At 43.3% G+C, this 15,157-nt stretch overlaps 2 protein-coding genes and 1 long non-coding RNA gene across 4 annotated transcripts; 2 read left to right on the top strand and 1 right to left on the bottom strand.

Moving 5' to 3' along the window:
- Positions 1 to 113: 113 nt before the first annotated feature.
- LOC108033798 (heart- and neural crest derivatives-expressed protein 2) lies at positions 114 to 3,417 on the top strand. 2 transcript variants are annotated; one of them, XM_017108420.3, is made up of 4 exons: positions 114 to 314; positions 497 to 693; positions 819 to 974; positions 2,924 to 3,417. In XM_017108420.3, the coding sequence occupies exons 1-4, from the start codon at positions 224 to 226 to the stop codon at positions 2,957 to 2,959; spliced, it is 480 nt and encodes a 159-aa protein (XP_016963909.1). In that variant the 5' UTR covers positions 114 to 223; the 3' UTR covers positions 2,960 to 3,417. The 2 variants fall into 2 exon arrangements, with proteins under 2 accessions (XP_016963909.1, XP_016963899.1); XM_017108410.3 differs by having other exon boundaries at positions 115 to 314; positions 2,940 to 3,417.
- On the bottom strand, positions 826 to 1,262 carry LOC127010645 (uncharacterized). The gene is made up of 3 exons (XR_007763369.1): positions 1,127 to 1,262; positions 1,022 to 1,067; positions 826 to 955 (listed from the first exon to the last, which is right to left on the bottom strand). It is a non-coding gene; the product is annotated as an uncharacterized LOC127010645 (long non-coding RNA).
- Positions 3,418 to 3,933: 516 nt separating the features above from the next.
- LOC108034150 (E3 ubiquitin-protein ligase Ufd4) lies at positions 3,934 to 14,564 on the top strand. The gene is made up of 8 exons (XM_017108952.3): positions 3,934 to 4,077; positions 5,249 to 5,285; positions 5,909 to 6,048; positions 6,116 to 7,835; positions 7,898 to 8,129; positions 8,187 to 8,405; positions 8,465 to 14,051; positions 14,119 to 14,564. Exons 3-8 carry the CDS (start codon positions 5,909 to 5,911, stop codon positions 14,399 to 14,401), a joined length of 8,181 nt encoding a protein of 2,726 aa, XP_016964441.1. The 5' UTR covers positions 3,934 to 4,077; positions 5,249 to 5,285; the 3' UTR covers positions 14,402 to 14,564.
- Positions 14,565 to 15,157: the final 593 nt, after the last annotated feature.

The following is a 15,157-nucleotide window of genomic DNA, read 5'->3' as shown; positions in this document are numbered from 1 at the left end:
GAGCTCACTATTGGCCGGCGGAGATATTACAGAAACCCAGCGCTCGCCATTGGTGGAATTCGGGGGAGGATACCGCGATGCTGGCGCTTACTCACTCGCAATTGAAACACTTTTTCAGTAACGTCCCAGCCAGCAAGAGGAATTTTTCTGTTCCGAACCAGCAGCGAAAATGCCGATCTCAAACCGCGAAATTGTTTTGGAATTATTTAAGTTTAATTGAAAAATGTTTCAAAACCCCGTAGCCGTGAGTCGCGAATGCTCCGCCATGTATTACAACTCGGTGTACAATGCATCTACGATGTTCGACATCAAACGTAAATCTTTGAAATACTTTTTGTACTTTGTGGCAAGAACTAAGAACACTTAAAATCTCAAATCATTAAAAATTGGACTACTGTTGTGTAAAAGAACTTTCCAAATGGAAACTTTCCAATGTGTTACAGTTGAGTTGTTTTTATTGAAACTAATATCTTTGCACAAAATTAATATCTTTCAGACTCTGAAAGTCAAGTTCAGCCACAGATATATAACACAAATCACATAGGCTATGTGCCAACTTCGAGTACTCGGATTGTTAAAAAACGAAATACAGCCAACAAAAAGGAGAGGAGGCGAACACAAAGCATAAACAATGCCTTTTCCTACCTTCGGGAAAAGATCCCTAATGTTCCCACAGATACCAAACTTTCAAAGGTAATTTTACCGACGGAAATGGGTCAGCCTCAAGTTTTCAGTATTTGTAACTTAAATTTAAATTTTAATTTAAAATTTACGAAAGTAAGTTAAAGTTTTGACAGATTGCTTTATTTACTTAACAGATTAAAACACTGAAGTTGGCCATCCTCTACATAAACTACTTGGTTAATGTTCTCGATGGCGATCAGGACCCAAAAGGCGGATTTCGAGCCGAACTTAAGCCGGTCAGCCGAAAGATTTGCAGCGAAAAGAAACAATGCTTAAAGTCAGAAATTCAAGTAAGAAATCAAAACTTTTGGAGCAACTAAATTAGTTTTTAATTTACCTTTTTTGTTTCGAATTTGGTACTTAAATTAATTGTTTCGGTCCGACTATAATAGCATATTAATGATTACTTTTTATTGGAAACTATTAAAACTTATATACTTACACGTTCAAAATACAATACTTATTTAAAATTGTATATATTTTGTTACAATATAAACTAATCATTTTTCTTTATCATAACCAAAATCACTTTGTTTTTTAAGCTACTGATAAGATAGATGTCGTTCTCAGGTGATGTGTTACACAAAGTTAGTTGATATGGAATATGAAAAAGATTTTAGGTTCAAGTTTTCTTATGCATAATAGAGATAAGCCACTTATTGGGGGCGTATTTTGCAGATAGTAATGATGACCAAAATACACTTCTGCGTATTTTCTAAACCAATTCGATTTCAAATTCTGTTTTTCCATCTTATTGAGGTCTGTGCCAGGAATTTGAATTTTTATGGTACACAAGATGTTTTCTCCCCACCGTCGGTGCTTTGTTTCTGCACTGGGGTGGATATCTCAATTGTTTGTTTATTATAAGAAATAAAAGCACTTGACTCCATAAAAGAGCCCTGTGTTCAAGAAGAAACCAGCCGTGAGCATGGAGCAATTTTCCTAGTAATCCGCAAGTGAAATACGATTGGTATTCCTAATGGAAGGGCATGTTCAGCTTCAAAAGTCGGGTTTGGACCTATAGGACCAGTGACCGCCCTAAGTTGTACTTTATTAGGTAATGTGGTTAGTGATAGACCGCAGACACATGCAGGCGTAATTGAGAATCCATGCTTTCCGAGCGCCGTCGCCAGAACCAAGAGCGGGGGTGAATGGCTCGAACCATTATTTTAATAGGGCAATCTGGCGGCAGATACGAAAGTCAGAGACAAGTGCCCAAGTGCTGTTTCAAAAATATTTAATCCATTAAGGGCTTGATTAATCAAGTGCTCGGTCAAAGCACTTCGCTGGGAAACTTTGGAAATGTCAAGATAAAAGTTCTATGGATAAAAATAAATTGACACATCAAATTGTTTTCGGGCTATTGGTACATTTTGTACTTGTTATTCAAAAAGATTTTATATCTTATGCCCCTTTTTAGCGTTTTTCAATACTTCGCGCGCCCAATTTGGTGGATCTTGTCTTGCCTTTCCAACCAAAACAATTAAAACTGAACTACATTTCCAAATAAAATAGTAAAGTGTTTCCATAGTGCTTCCGCGCACGTGTTATCTTTTTGTTTACTGCTTAATTATCTATTTGTGGGTACAAGTTGTATACAAAAAAAGAAACTATGATCTACATAAACAATGGGAGTGCGTTAGACATCAGCCAGTACGTTTTAATTGAAGCCTATGTAGGCTTCATTAATACAAATTTAGTTACCAATCTCACTAGTTTTGAAAATAGGGGAGAAATAGGCAGGGTCGACGATTAAAAATATTATAATCTTATTTTTTAGAATTCGGTTGATTTCCGTTTTATACGGTGTACTTCATATATTGTGTCCTATCAACTCAGGTCATAGAATAAAAAACTATTCTATTGAAAAATTGCATTTTTTAAAACCACCCAAGCATGTTTTCTTCCCTCTCTGTGAACTTAACAAATTCGTTTCTTTTTAATATTTATTTTTGTGTTAGTAATTTTTTCATATTTTAGCAAGTTTTCCTCAGATTACCTTATAAATTTATGCCAAAAGAGTCTAGTACTTACAAAAATGTAAGCCAACATTTGGATACATACTATACACATTTTTAAAACCTTTTTAGCGCGGACTTCAATTTACAATTTTAAAATATGGTTTTGAAAAAGGGATCTGTTCAATTTTTAATTTATTACTGACTTTTCTAAGCTAAGCATTTACACCTATGCGATACACATGAAATTGTAATCTAAAGTTTATTGACTAATGTTAAAGCTTATTCTCATTTCAGAATATTCCCATGTCGACTAAGGGCCGTACAGGATGGCCACAAGATGTTTGGGCATCGGAACTTATTCCAGAACATAATTAGACTTCCGTAACACAGTGCAACGCGAAAAATGTAACCGCAGTTTGGATTTGAAAAAACAAAAAAAATTAAATAAGTCGAACTTTATTTATGGTTTCCCTGGTTTAGCTTGGGTTTAAATATTTTGGCTACTCAAAAACTTGGTTTATAATTTCAAGTACTTTTGCATTATGATATTTTTGCCAAAATACATAGAGACTTACAAAACATAAATAGTTCGTTTCAGAACAGTGAATATCAGAATTTAATTCAGAACTTCAGATCCAAACTGCGGTTACACTTTAAAACCTTAAAAATGTTGCACAGTGTAATTTATTTAAATTTAATATCATAATAAATTATACTTAATAATTTCATTTAAATAAAGTTATATAGAAATAATACTCTTTAACCATACAAAGTTGTTTTGCATATTTTTTGGTACATTTTCTGTGATAGAAAATGAAACCAAGGAATATTTATGGAAAATGTTTCAAAATCAGGGTTTCTCAGAAAAGTTTACCTCAAAAACTTGTGGTTGATTTGAAACCGCACTCACAAGATATTATGATCTATAAATATATTTAATAATTTAAACAATTTTTTGTATGAAAAGATAATTTAATAAAACAGTCGTTCATGTATTTGGCAGGTGTATGAACTTCCAATACGTATTTGGGAACGGATGGAATTAGACTGGATGGAATATCACAGATTAACGTTATGGTTCTACTTGTTCAATGTTTAATTCAAACAGCAGCTAATAACAAATTAACAGCGCAGCTTTTTTAATACAATACCAATTTAATTTAAATACAAAATTTGATAATGATTTGATAATTACCTTCGGAAAACGATCTATTAAAGGGTGCGAATACCCCTAATCCTTGCCATCGTATATAGTCCGATATCGATTAAGGGTTATCGGCTGTGTGTCATCTCTATAATCAATTTTCGAGCTGCTGGACATTTGTGTGAATAAAAATAGTGTGGTGTATTGAGTAATTGTTAAAAAGCTTTAAGAAGCAGCTTTAAAAAAGATTGCGAACCCTAGCAAAATATTCAATATAATGCAAAAAAGGTATATCAACTGGGTTCGATGGGAATTTGGTCAGAATTGGGTCCATTCGTGTCCATATGTATGTGTGTGCAATTGCGTTCGAGCAGACACGACACTAATGTTAATAAATAATGGACAATTACATTACGTACACATGTTTTCGCGCTGGTTCGCATATGTATTGCGAAATGCGTACATACCTGGTCGCAGACAATGGACCTACAACTGCGTTTTTATGTAACTCCAGAGTAGTTTTGGTTCCCGAAAAGAAAGGTCTTAAATTATACATACACAACTGGAATTTCGTTGAGGGGGAGAAAAGAGTGACGAGGTGTCATCATTCTTTGGCTCCGAATTGGTGAATTTGTTGGGGAAGAAAGAAGTTTACAAGGGCAATTGCCTTGTTAATAAGAACTGTGTGAGCTCTTTTTTGCCTAAAATCGTATAAGAAAAAGTATGTACTCGATACATACATGTGTATGTACGTATGCATAACCGTACATATCGATGTATGTTTATATTTGCTTTTGTTGTTTCCCTAGGAATTAGTTATAAACACTCTTCCTTATCTTGAGCCAAATCAATATAAGTGAGTGTGTGCATAATAACATTATGACAAGTCGAAAACCGAGTCATCGCGGTGAAATTTAAGTGCGTTCGGGATGGTACAACGCAGTTTCCCTCCAACTATTTCTTTGTCTGCCATGTGTTCGCTTGGCAATTCAGGTTACTTTATAAGGAACGATAAGTTATCCAATTGGTGAACTCAATGTTGCCAATAACTCTGTATGAGAATGATGAAATACTCATTATTCTATAAGAACTGCTTTCAGATTTCATGTACATAATTATTAAAAAAGTAAACAGTCTTTATAAGAATGATGAAATAACCGTTTTTCTATAACTGTGGAAAATTACCACTACTTTCTTGAGGAGTAATATTCACTTACTCAAGTAAATAATTTCGGTTTTGCTTTACGTGTTTATCGTATCTAGTTATCCGTGTGTTTGCCAACTAAAAATGCCTAGCAACCCGAACTTCCACTTCAATATCGGCAATCATTATTATTCTTTTCTTCAGTTACTTTTAGGAACTTGATAACTATACGTAAATTAAATAAAATTAGATACTATAAACCCCATTCGTAATTATCATTATAACTAATATACATATTTATCTTGGCTCTTTCAGTTTTGGTTAAGAAACTTAAATCAAATTTCGATTTGCGGTAAGTGAAATATAATTCAATCTTGTAAATTATAATTAAATATTATTTCAATCAACTATTTTATAATGGTTCTTTTTCATAAACTGAATTTATATTGCAAGCATTGGTCAACTGATAAAAGTTGTAATTAAAGTAGCAAGAGATTACATCTTAGTTAATTCAGCTGCTTTCGTATAGGCATGATTTTTACACTCTGTAATCAAATTACTAATAAATAAACCACAATGAGTAAAAAGTAAATCACGGTGAGCCAAACATTGTTGAGGAGATGAAAATAATACTTATTTTTATTTTAAAAAAAAGTAAGTAACTCTAACTTCGGAGTTTTTCTATTCAGTAGTCCTTTGAAATTCCTGTTTAAAATGTAGGTCCTTAAAACTTGAAAAAATTGTCTGAAATGGATTCCATTTGCTTATTAAACTTAGCTTAGGGACAGCGCATTGTTCTGCAATGTCAGTCCTCTCAACCAATACACACATTTAAATATAAATTTTGGTTGGATAACACGAAAGAAATCCATTAGACGGCACCTCTGCGTGTTTGTTAATTTGTCTTTTAGTTGTCAATACATTACAGTCACAGCTTCAAAGTCAATACTCAAAATTTTGTTGTTTACCTTACAGATGGGCGATGTCGACCCCGAGACGCTGCTGGAATGGTTGTCCATGGGACAGGGAGATGAGCGGGACATGCAACTGATTGCCCTGGAGCAGCTGTGTATGCTGCTCCTCATGTCTGATAATGTAGATCGCTGCTTCGAAAGGTATTTGATACGTCCACCTATAGTTTAACTCACTTTTAAACACTCGTTTTCTTATTCCGCACTTCAGTTGTCCTCCTCGCACGTTTTTGCCAGCGCTGTGCAAGATATTCCTAGATGAACTTGCACCAGAAAATGTACTCGAGGTCACTGCGCGAGCAATCACCTATTACCTGGACGTTTCGGCGGAGTGCACCAGGCGAATCGTTTCCATCGATGGAGCCATCAAGGCCATCTGCAATCACCTTGTGGTTGCCGATCTATCGTCGCGCACATCTCGCGATCTCGCAGAGCAATGCATCAAGGTGCTCGAGCTCATTTGTACCCGAGAGGCGGGTGCCGTCTTCGAGGGCGGTGGCCTGAACTGCGTCCTGTCCTTCATCCGGGACTGCGGCTCGCAGGTGCACAAGGACACCCTGCACTCGGCCATGTCCGTGGTCTCCCGACTCTGCACCAAGGTCGAGCCCAACACGCCCTGCATTCAGAACTGCGTCGAGAGTCTGAGCACTCTGCTGCAACACGAGGATGCCATGGTGTCCGACGGCGCACTGAAGTGCTTTGCCTCCGTGGCAGACCGCTTCACACGCAAGTGGGTGGACCCAGCCCCGCTGGCAGAGTATGGCTTGACCACCGAGCTGCTGAAGCGCCTCAAAAGTGTCGGAGGCAACACACACTCGTCGCTATCGACGGCAGGAGCTCAACCGACTAGCTCCACGCAGCCCGCTGCAACCACAAACTCGGATGCAATTAATGAAAATGTTGCGGCCACTGCAACCATTTCCAACAGCACCAAAGTAAAGTCATCTGATGCCGCCGCATCCCCCCAGTCCATATCGACTACGATTTCCTTATTGTCCACACTTTGCCGCGGTTCGCCCTCTATAACCCATGACATTTTGCGGTCCCAGTTGGCCGATGCCCTCGAAAGGGCCCTGCAGGGCGATGAACGATGTGTGCTGGACTGCATGCGATTCGCAGATCTCCTGCTATTACTTTTGTTCGAGGGGCGCCAAGCGTTGAACCGAGGAAGTAACAACCCAAATCAGGGCCAGTTGGCGCCACGACCTAGGCGCAATAATACCAACACCGATCGCACCCATCGACAGCTCATCGATTGCATACGCTCGAAGGACTCGGAAGCCCTTCGTGAGGCCATCGAATCAGGCGGCATTGATGTCAACTGTATGGATGATGTGGGCCAGACCCTTCTGAACTGGGCTTCAGCCTTTGGCACCTTGGAAATGGTGGAATATTTGTGCGAGAAGGGAGCCGATGTCAACAAGGGCCAGCGAAGCTCTTCCCTTCACTACGCCGCCTGCTTTGGTCGCCCGGCCATTGCAAAAATCCTGTTAAAATTCGGAGCCTATCCGGATTTGCGCGACGAAGATGGCAAAACCCCATTGGATAAAGCGCGCGAAAGATTGGACGATGGACATCGAGAGGTGGCGGCAATTTTGCAGTCACCAGGGGAGTGGATGTCTCCCGATCATTCGCTTCTGAACAAGGATGGCAAGAAGTACACGCTCATGGAGCCACGAGGCGATCCCGAAATGGCGCCCATTTACCTAAAGGTGCTCCTGCCCATCTTCTGTCGCACCTTCTTGGGTTCCATGCTGGGCAGCGTGCGCCGTGCCAGCTTGGCACTGATTAAAAAGATCGTACAATACGCGTACCCAACGGTGCTCCAGAGTCTCAGCGAAACCAATTTCAGCGAAGATGAGGCTTCAACTTCAGGCCAAAATGGTGGAAACCTTTTGATCGAGGTAATCGCCAGTGTCCTGGACAACGAGGTGAGAAGAAATGATTGTTATGGTTCAACTAACAAGTGATTAATATATCAAATTCGTTTCAGGATGACGATGATGGTCATTTAATAGTACTAAACATTATTGAGGAAATCATGTGTAAGACACAAGAGGAATTTCTGGATCATTTTGCAAGACTAGGAGTGTTCGCAAAGGTCCAAGCCCTGATGGACAGTGATGCAGAGGAATTGTACGTACAATCATCTGGAAACCAAGAGGAGCCAGCTTTAACGCCAAGGACTTCGACCAGCGTTGTGGTCACGCCAAGATCAACTTCAGGTATAATTTTTGGGTTTGTTTAAATGGAAATATGTTTATTTTCAAATTGCACTTTAGATGATCCTATGGAGGACGCAAAGGAGATATTGCAGGGAAAGCCATATCACTGGAAGGAGTGGAGCATTTGCAGGGGACGCGATTGCTTGTACGTCTGGTCAGACTCTGTAGCCCTTGAGCTGTCCAACGGCTCAAACGGATGGTTCCGTTTCATAATAGATGGCAAGCTTGCCACAATGTACTCTAGTGGAAGCCCGGAAAATGGAAATGATAGTTCAGGTAAATGGAAAATATTTATATTTGAACAGCTTAAATCTAATAATATATGTTGTATTCAGAAAATCGCGGTGAGTTTCTTGAGAAACTAATGCGAGCTCGGTCTTGCGTGATTCCAGGAGTTGTATCCCAGCCCATTTTGCCCACTGCGAGTGCCCTTCGCTTGGTTGTGGGAAACTGGGTGCTGCAGTCGCATAAAACCAATCAACTTCAAATTCACAACACTGAAGGCCACCAAGTTACCGTTCTGCAGGATGACTTGCCAGGCTTTATATTCGAAAGCAATCGCGGAACGAAGCACACCTTCACGGCAGAAACTGTCCTCGGTCCCGACTTCGCCTCTGGCTGGTCAACGGCCAAAAAGAAGCGCAACAAGTCCAAGACAGAGGGTCAAAAGTTCCAAGTTCGAAATTTGTCCCGGGAAATTTACAACAAGTACTTCAAGTCAGCCCAAACAATTCCTAGAGGAGCCGTGGCAATTCTCACAGACATCGTGAAGCAAATTGAGCTATCCTTTGAGGAGCAGCACATGGCGCCAAATGGCAACTGGGAAACCACCCTATCGGACGCCCTAATGAAGCTGTCGCAACTGATACACGAAGATGGGGTTGTGAGCGCCTATGAAATGCATTCGTCGGGTTTGGTACAAGCACTGGTGGCCGTTCTGTCGGTTAACCATTGGGAAAATAATTCACCTCGCTGCAAGCGAAACAAAATGCAGAAACAACGAGTTGCTGTATTCAAGAAATGTATACTCGAGGATAACGTTGAATCTGCAACGAACAAGCCAAGGACAAAGAGCACTGCAAGTATTTTGATCCAGAAGCTCGTGTCGGTTTTGGAAAGCACCGAGAAGCTACCAGTGTACTTGTACGACACTCCCTGCACAGGCTACAGTTTGCAAATCCTGCAGAAGCGTCTTCGCTTCCGTTTGGAGCGTGCAGAGTGCGAAAGCACCCTTTTCGACCGATCGGGCCGAACTCTGAAAATGGAACCCTTGGCCACAATTGGACAGCTATCCAAGTACCTACTGAAAATGGTGGCCAAGCAGTGGTACGACCTCGACCGGTCTACATACTTCTATTTGAAGAAAATACGGGAACATAGGACCGGAACCGTGTTTTCGCACTCTTTCGATTTCGATGAGGAGGGCTTGCTGTTCTACATTGGCTCCAATGCGAAGACTTGCGATTGGGTTAACCCGGCACAATATGGCCTTGTGCAAGTGACCAGTTCGGAGGGAAAGACCTTGCCATATGGCAAGCTGGAGGATATCCTGTCTCGCGACAGCATCTCACTCAATTGCCACACCAAGGACAACAAGAAGGCCTGGTTCGCCATCGACTTGGGCGTATACATAATCCCCACTGCTTACACGCTGCGTCATGCCCGCGGCTATGGAAGATCGGCTTTGCGAAATTGGCTACTGCAAGGCTCAAAGGACGGCTTGAGCTGGACAACCCTGAGCTCCCATGTCGATGACAAGGCCCTCGTGGAGCCAGGTAGCACAGCCACTTGGCCCATTACGTGCGCAAATGACGACTCCGTCAGATACCGCCACATTAGAATCCAGCAGAATGGACGCAATGCATCTGGACAGACGCATTATTTGAGTTTGAGTGGATTCGAGATCTATGGTCGCGTCGTGGGAGTGGCCGATGACATTGGAAAGAGCGTGAAGGAGGCCGAGGCCAAAATAAGGCGCGAAAGGCGGCAGATTAGAGCTCAGCTCAAGCAGATGACCACCGGTGCACGGGTGATTCGGGGCGTCGACTGGCGGTGGGAGGATCAGGATGGTTGTGCCGAGGGCACAATCACCGGAGAAATACACAACGGCTGGATCGATGTGAAGTGGGACCATGGCGTACGCAACTCCTACCGCATGGGAGCCGAGGGAAAGTACGATTTGAAGTTGGCCGATTGTGAATATCTCTCCGTCTTCGAGGGAAACCAGTCGATGGTTACGGTGAATGCAGGTGCAAAGCTGAATGAAAAGGGTAACACACTCACCTCACGCAAATCGAGTTCCACGCCATCCCTGCCCGAGGCCACTGAGAAGAACCAGAACCCCGAGGGTGCGTCCAATCAAACCGTTTCAGCGGATAACTTGGCCTGGAAGCAGGCGGTCGAAACGATTGCCGAGAACGTGTTTGCCTCGGCAAAGACGCAGATAATCTCAAACCAACTTGCAGTAAACACCTCCTCCTCGAGGGAAGCTCGAGGCAAGCACAAGGAGTCGGGTGCCAACCAGACGCATAAGGACAACATTAGCGGACCGTCACCATTGAGTCGAGAGCTAGAGCACATATCGGACTTGTCGGCCATCAACAACTCCATGCCGGCGATTAACTCAAGTATTGTCTCCGACCTAGCCACCATTTCGGAGAACCTTTCCCTAACCGAGCTGTCCAAGGAAAATATATGCAGCCCTCTGACGACTCCCGCTTGCAAACCCGCTGAGAGCGCAACTGCGAGTCAAAGCACAAGCCTTCCGGATGTACAGAGTTCATTGCCGCGCGACAGTGATATTAAAAACATATCCAACATTGAAGAGAACAACAAGATGAACGCCAACAACTCGGTGAATAAAATATCCAAGGACTTGCTGGCGAATCTCCGAACCTCGAACATTGCGACCTGCCAGCCGGTCACACAGCTTTCGACCGAGGCCCTCGAAATGATCGACAAAATGCGCGATGGCGTGGACATGGTACGGAACAACTCCAATAACATTCTATCCACGGATCCTTTCCCAGCGACCTGCGCCAATGTGGCAGTGGGTACCAAGAAGACGCCGAAGGCGCAGGCACTGATCAATCCCGAGAATGCCAATCAAAAACAAATTATTGTTGCAACCGAAGAGTTCCCCAGCAAGAGCTCAAAGAAGCCCAGTGTAACATTGAAACCAGCCCAGCAACCGAACGCTGTCCTGTCCATTGTGGACATCAAGGATCCGCAAATAGCAACCGAGAACGTTTCGGTGCCCAGCCAGATGAGCATAAGTGTTCCCAATCTGACGACCACTTCGGCCTCAGAGGTTCCTTCTACTTCGGAAGTGGCCACCCACACCGGACTGCTGGAGACATTCGCCGCCATCGCTCGTCGGCGCACCTCGCAGGGTACCAACATACAGGATAATCAGATTATGAATGCAGATGTGAATGTGAACGAGCACGGCGATCAGAACGCTTCAGGCTCATTCCTCGGCCACTCGGTGACCAGTCTGGTCAAGCTGGCGCTGTCGAGCAACTTCCACTCTGGCCTGCTAAGCACCGCCCAAAGTTATCCAAGTTTGTCGTCGAACAATAGCGAAAACATAGCCCCGTCGAACCCAACAAATACTTCTACGGGTCAGCAATCGGCCTCCACCATAAATCACACGCTAACAATGAGTCTAACTTCCACGTCGAGTGACAGTGAGCAGGTGTCCTTGGAGGACTTCTTGGAGAGCTGCAGGGGGCCAGCATTGCTGGGAGACTTGGACGATGAGGACGACATGGATGAGGACAACGATGAGGAGGAGAACGAAGACGAATACGAAGAGGTGGGCAACACGCTGCTGCAAGTGATGGTGTCCAGAAACTTGCTTACCTTCATGGATGACGAGGCTCTGGAGAACAGGCTGGTGGGTGTGACCAAGCGCAAGTCCTGGGACGACGAATTCGTCCTGAAGAGGCAGTTCTCCGCGTTGATTCCGGCGTTTGACCCGCGACCGGGCCGCACAAATGTGAACCAAACGTCTGATCTGGAACTATCCCCCATCGGCGTTGAACTACCCAAACCCCAGCAAAGCGGGCCGGAGACCATTGAACAGCCCCTGCTTGGACTTAAATTGCGCGGTCCTGGCATTGGAGGTATTCCGGAGGTGGAAATCGACTTGAACAACACCGATTGGACCATATTCAGAGCAGTGCAGGAATTGCTGCAGTGCAGTCAGTTGAACAAGGTGGATAAATTCCGAAAAATATGGGAGCCCACCTACACCATCGTGTACCGAGAGGTTTCTCCCGAGGCGCAGGAAACCACTGGCTTGGAGTCGGAGGAGTTTGCCCAATCGCCGGACATGTCCTCAAAGAGTGGAGCATCAACTTTGTCACCCAACTCGCCCATGCACATCGGATTCAACGTGGCCGATAACAACCTGTGCTCCGTGGACGATGTCCTTGAGCTGCTCACTCAAATCAATGGTCTCAATCAATCCGACATCGACTCGGACGTCAAGGAGCTTGGTGTTTCGGCCTTGTCCGAGGATCTCTTCATCAGCAAGAAAATAACAAACAAGCTGCAGCAGCAAATTCAGGATCCACTGGTGCTCTCAAGCAACGCGTTGCCGAATTGGTGCGAGAACCTGAACCAATCCTGCCCGTTCCTGTTCCCATTCGAGACCAGGCAGCTGTACTTCAACTGCACATCGTTCGGAGCATCGCGCAGCATAGTCTGCTTGCAATCCCAGCGAGATGTGACCGTGGAGCGGCAGCGGATACCCATCATGAGTCCGCGACGAGACGATCACGAATTCCGCATTGGCCGTCTCAAGCACGAACGTGTTAAGGTGCCGCGAAACGAGGATTTGCTCAAGTGGGCCATGCAGGTGATGAAGACCCACTGCAATCGCAAATCTGTGCTGGAGGTAGAGTTTCTGGACGAGGAGGGCACTGGCCTGGGACCCACTCTCGAGTTTTACGCCTTGGTGGCTGCGGAAATTCAACGAGCCGACCTCTGTATGTGGCTGTGTGACGACGACTTGGGTGAGGACGCCGAGAACCCACCGGAGAACACGGAGGGCAGTGCAAAACCAGTTGGGTATTACGTAAATCGCAGGGAGCACGGCATCTTCCCAGCCCCACTGCCGCAGAACACCGAAATATGTGAGAGGGTACTCAAATACTTCTGGTTTTTCGGCGTCTTTGTGGCCAAAGTATTGCAGGATATGCGCTTAGTGGATATACCCCTATCAACATCATTTCTTCAATTGCTTTGTCACAACAAAGTCCTATCACGTAATCTCCAAAAAGTTATTTCGGATAGACGAAATGGCGATCTCTCGTTGGTGTCCGAAGAATCTGATTTACTGGAAACCTGCACTAAACTACTGCGAACTGATTCAAATAAGAGCAACGCATTCGGTGGAATTCTTTCGTTGGAGAATTTGAAGGAAATAGACCCAACTCGCTATCAATTCCTGCAGGAACTGCAGAATCTGTTGATGCGAAAGCAGTCAATTGAGTTTGACGACACTATAGGCGCGGAAATGAAACAAGAACTAATCAACGAGCTTAAGCTGCACACGCGCAATGGCTTGGAGGTGTCCCTCGAGGACCTGGCCCTTACGTTCACGTATCTGCCGAGTTCCTCGATTTATGGCTACACACAGGCCGAACTGCTGCCGAACGGATCGTCTATGAACGTGACCATCGACAACCTGGAAGCCTACTGCGAACTGCTCATGAACTTCATCCTGCAGGACGGCATCGCCCAGCAAATGAAAGCGTTCAGCGACGGGTTCAACGAGGTGTTCCCCCTGAAAAAGCTGGCAGCCTTTACGCCCGCAGAGGCGCGTATGATGATTTGCGGCGAGCAGTTCCCGCACTGGAGCCGAGAAGACATTATTTCGTACACGGAACCGAAACTTGGCTACAACAAGGACAGGTATGTGGCCACAGCAATTGATTTGTATTTTTGGTATATCAAAAACTAACCAATTAATGTTTTTCAGTCCTGGGTTCCAACGCTTTGTTAACGTTTTGTTAAGCATGTCGGGAGACGAGAGGAAAGCCTTCCTCCAATTCACAACTGGTTGCAGTAGCCTGCCCCCGGGGGGACTTGCGAACCTACATCCCCGACTCACAGTTGTTCGGAAGGTAGATGCTGGCGTGGGAAGCTATCCATCCGTGAACACCTGCGTTCACTACCTAAAGCTTCCGGACTACCCAACTGAGGAGATCATGAAGGAGCGCTTGTTAACAGCAACTAAAGAAAAGGGGTTTCATTTAAATTAAAAAATTTATTGTACTCGATATTCAAGTTAATAAAATTTGAAACTTTTGTTATTTAAAGCTTACTGTTGCATAACATAATAAGCGATATACTGTAAATATTTGTAATGTTTAAAATCAATCATATGTAATTAAGTTTATCATTATGGAATATACCTAAAGTCCGGCTTACTGTTTCACAATTTCATTAAACCATTAAAATGGTAACTAATCAAAAACAAAATTATTTTTTATATATATTTTTTAAAGGTCCGTGAAACGAGTAACATATTTATTGGGTTTTAAAATGAAAGATTCTTACTCTGAGAACTGCGAGGTATATTACAGTCGGAACAATCGACTATACCAGTCCAGCCGTTCCGGGTCTACCAAGTACGCAATTTATCTATCTTTTTCTGCGAACGACTTTATCCGGACTCCATAAATTGTGGACTTACTGCTCAGCCACATGCGTTTGTTTACAAACAAATGGTTTCCCGGGGAAATGTAAAAGAAACGAAAATAAAAAAAAGTTAGGACTATGTAAATAATGATTACTAATCTGTTATTTAATTAAAACAAATTACCCACTTCGGATCGACATGCGCGAAAAAGAAAAATTTCGTAGTGATTCTCTTTGTCTATCTATTTTTATCTTGATTTTAAAATTTGCTATTATTCCTGAGCGATAAAAAATAAAAATCGAAAATAAAGAATATTTCTGAGCTTTATTTTGTATGGGAGTTTTATCATTTTTTATTTCTTATGCTCAGGAATAAT

This window comes from Drosophila biarmipes, chromosome 2L, assembly GCF_025231255.1.
Source record: "Drosophila biarmipes strain raj3 chromosome 2L, RU_DBia_V1.1, whole genome shotgun sequence".
Taxonomy (NCBI): Eukaryota; Metazoa; Arthropoda; class Insecta; order Diptera; family Drosophilidae; genus Drosophila; species Drosophila biarmipes.
The sequence above is the reverse complement of the archived record's forward strand: the minus strand, read 5'-3'. Positions and strand labels throughout refer to the sequence as shown.

Excerpts from the sequence above, each read along its gene's own strand:
- LOC108034150 (XM_017108952.3), top strand. The coding sequence starts at position 5,909 with ATGGGCGATGTCGACCCCGAGACGCTGCTGGAATGGTTGTCCATGGGA. Across the intron at positions 7,836-7,897 it reads CCAGTGTCCTGGACAACGAG|GATGACGATGATGGTCATTT; the intron begins GTGAGAAGAAAT and ends AATTCGTTTCAG. Across the intron at positions 14,052-14,118 it reads CTTGGCTACAACAAGGACAG|TCCTGGGTTCCAACGCTTTG; the intron begins GTATGTGGCCAC and ends AATGTTTTTCAG.
- LOC108033798 (XM_017108410.3), top strand. The coding sequence starts at position 224 with ATGTTTCAAAACCCCGTAGCCGTGAGTCGCGAATGCTCCGCCATGTAT. Across the intron at positions 315-496 it reads TACGATGTTCGACATCAAAC|ACTCTGAAAGTCAAGTTCAG; the intron begins GTAAATCTTTGA and ends AATATCTTTCAG. Across the intron at positions 975-2,939 it reads GCTTAAAGTCAGAAATTCAA|AATATTCCCATGTCGACTAA; the intron begins GTAAGAAATCAA and ends TTCTCATTTCAG.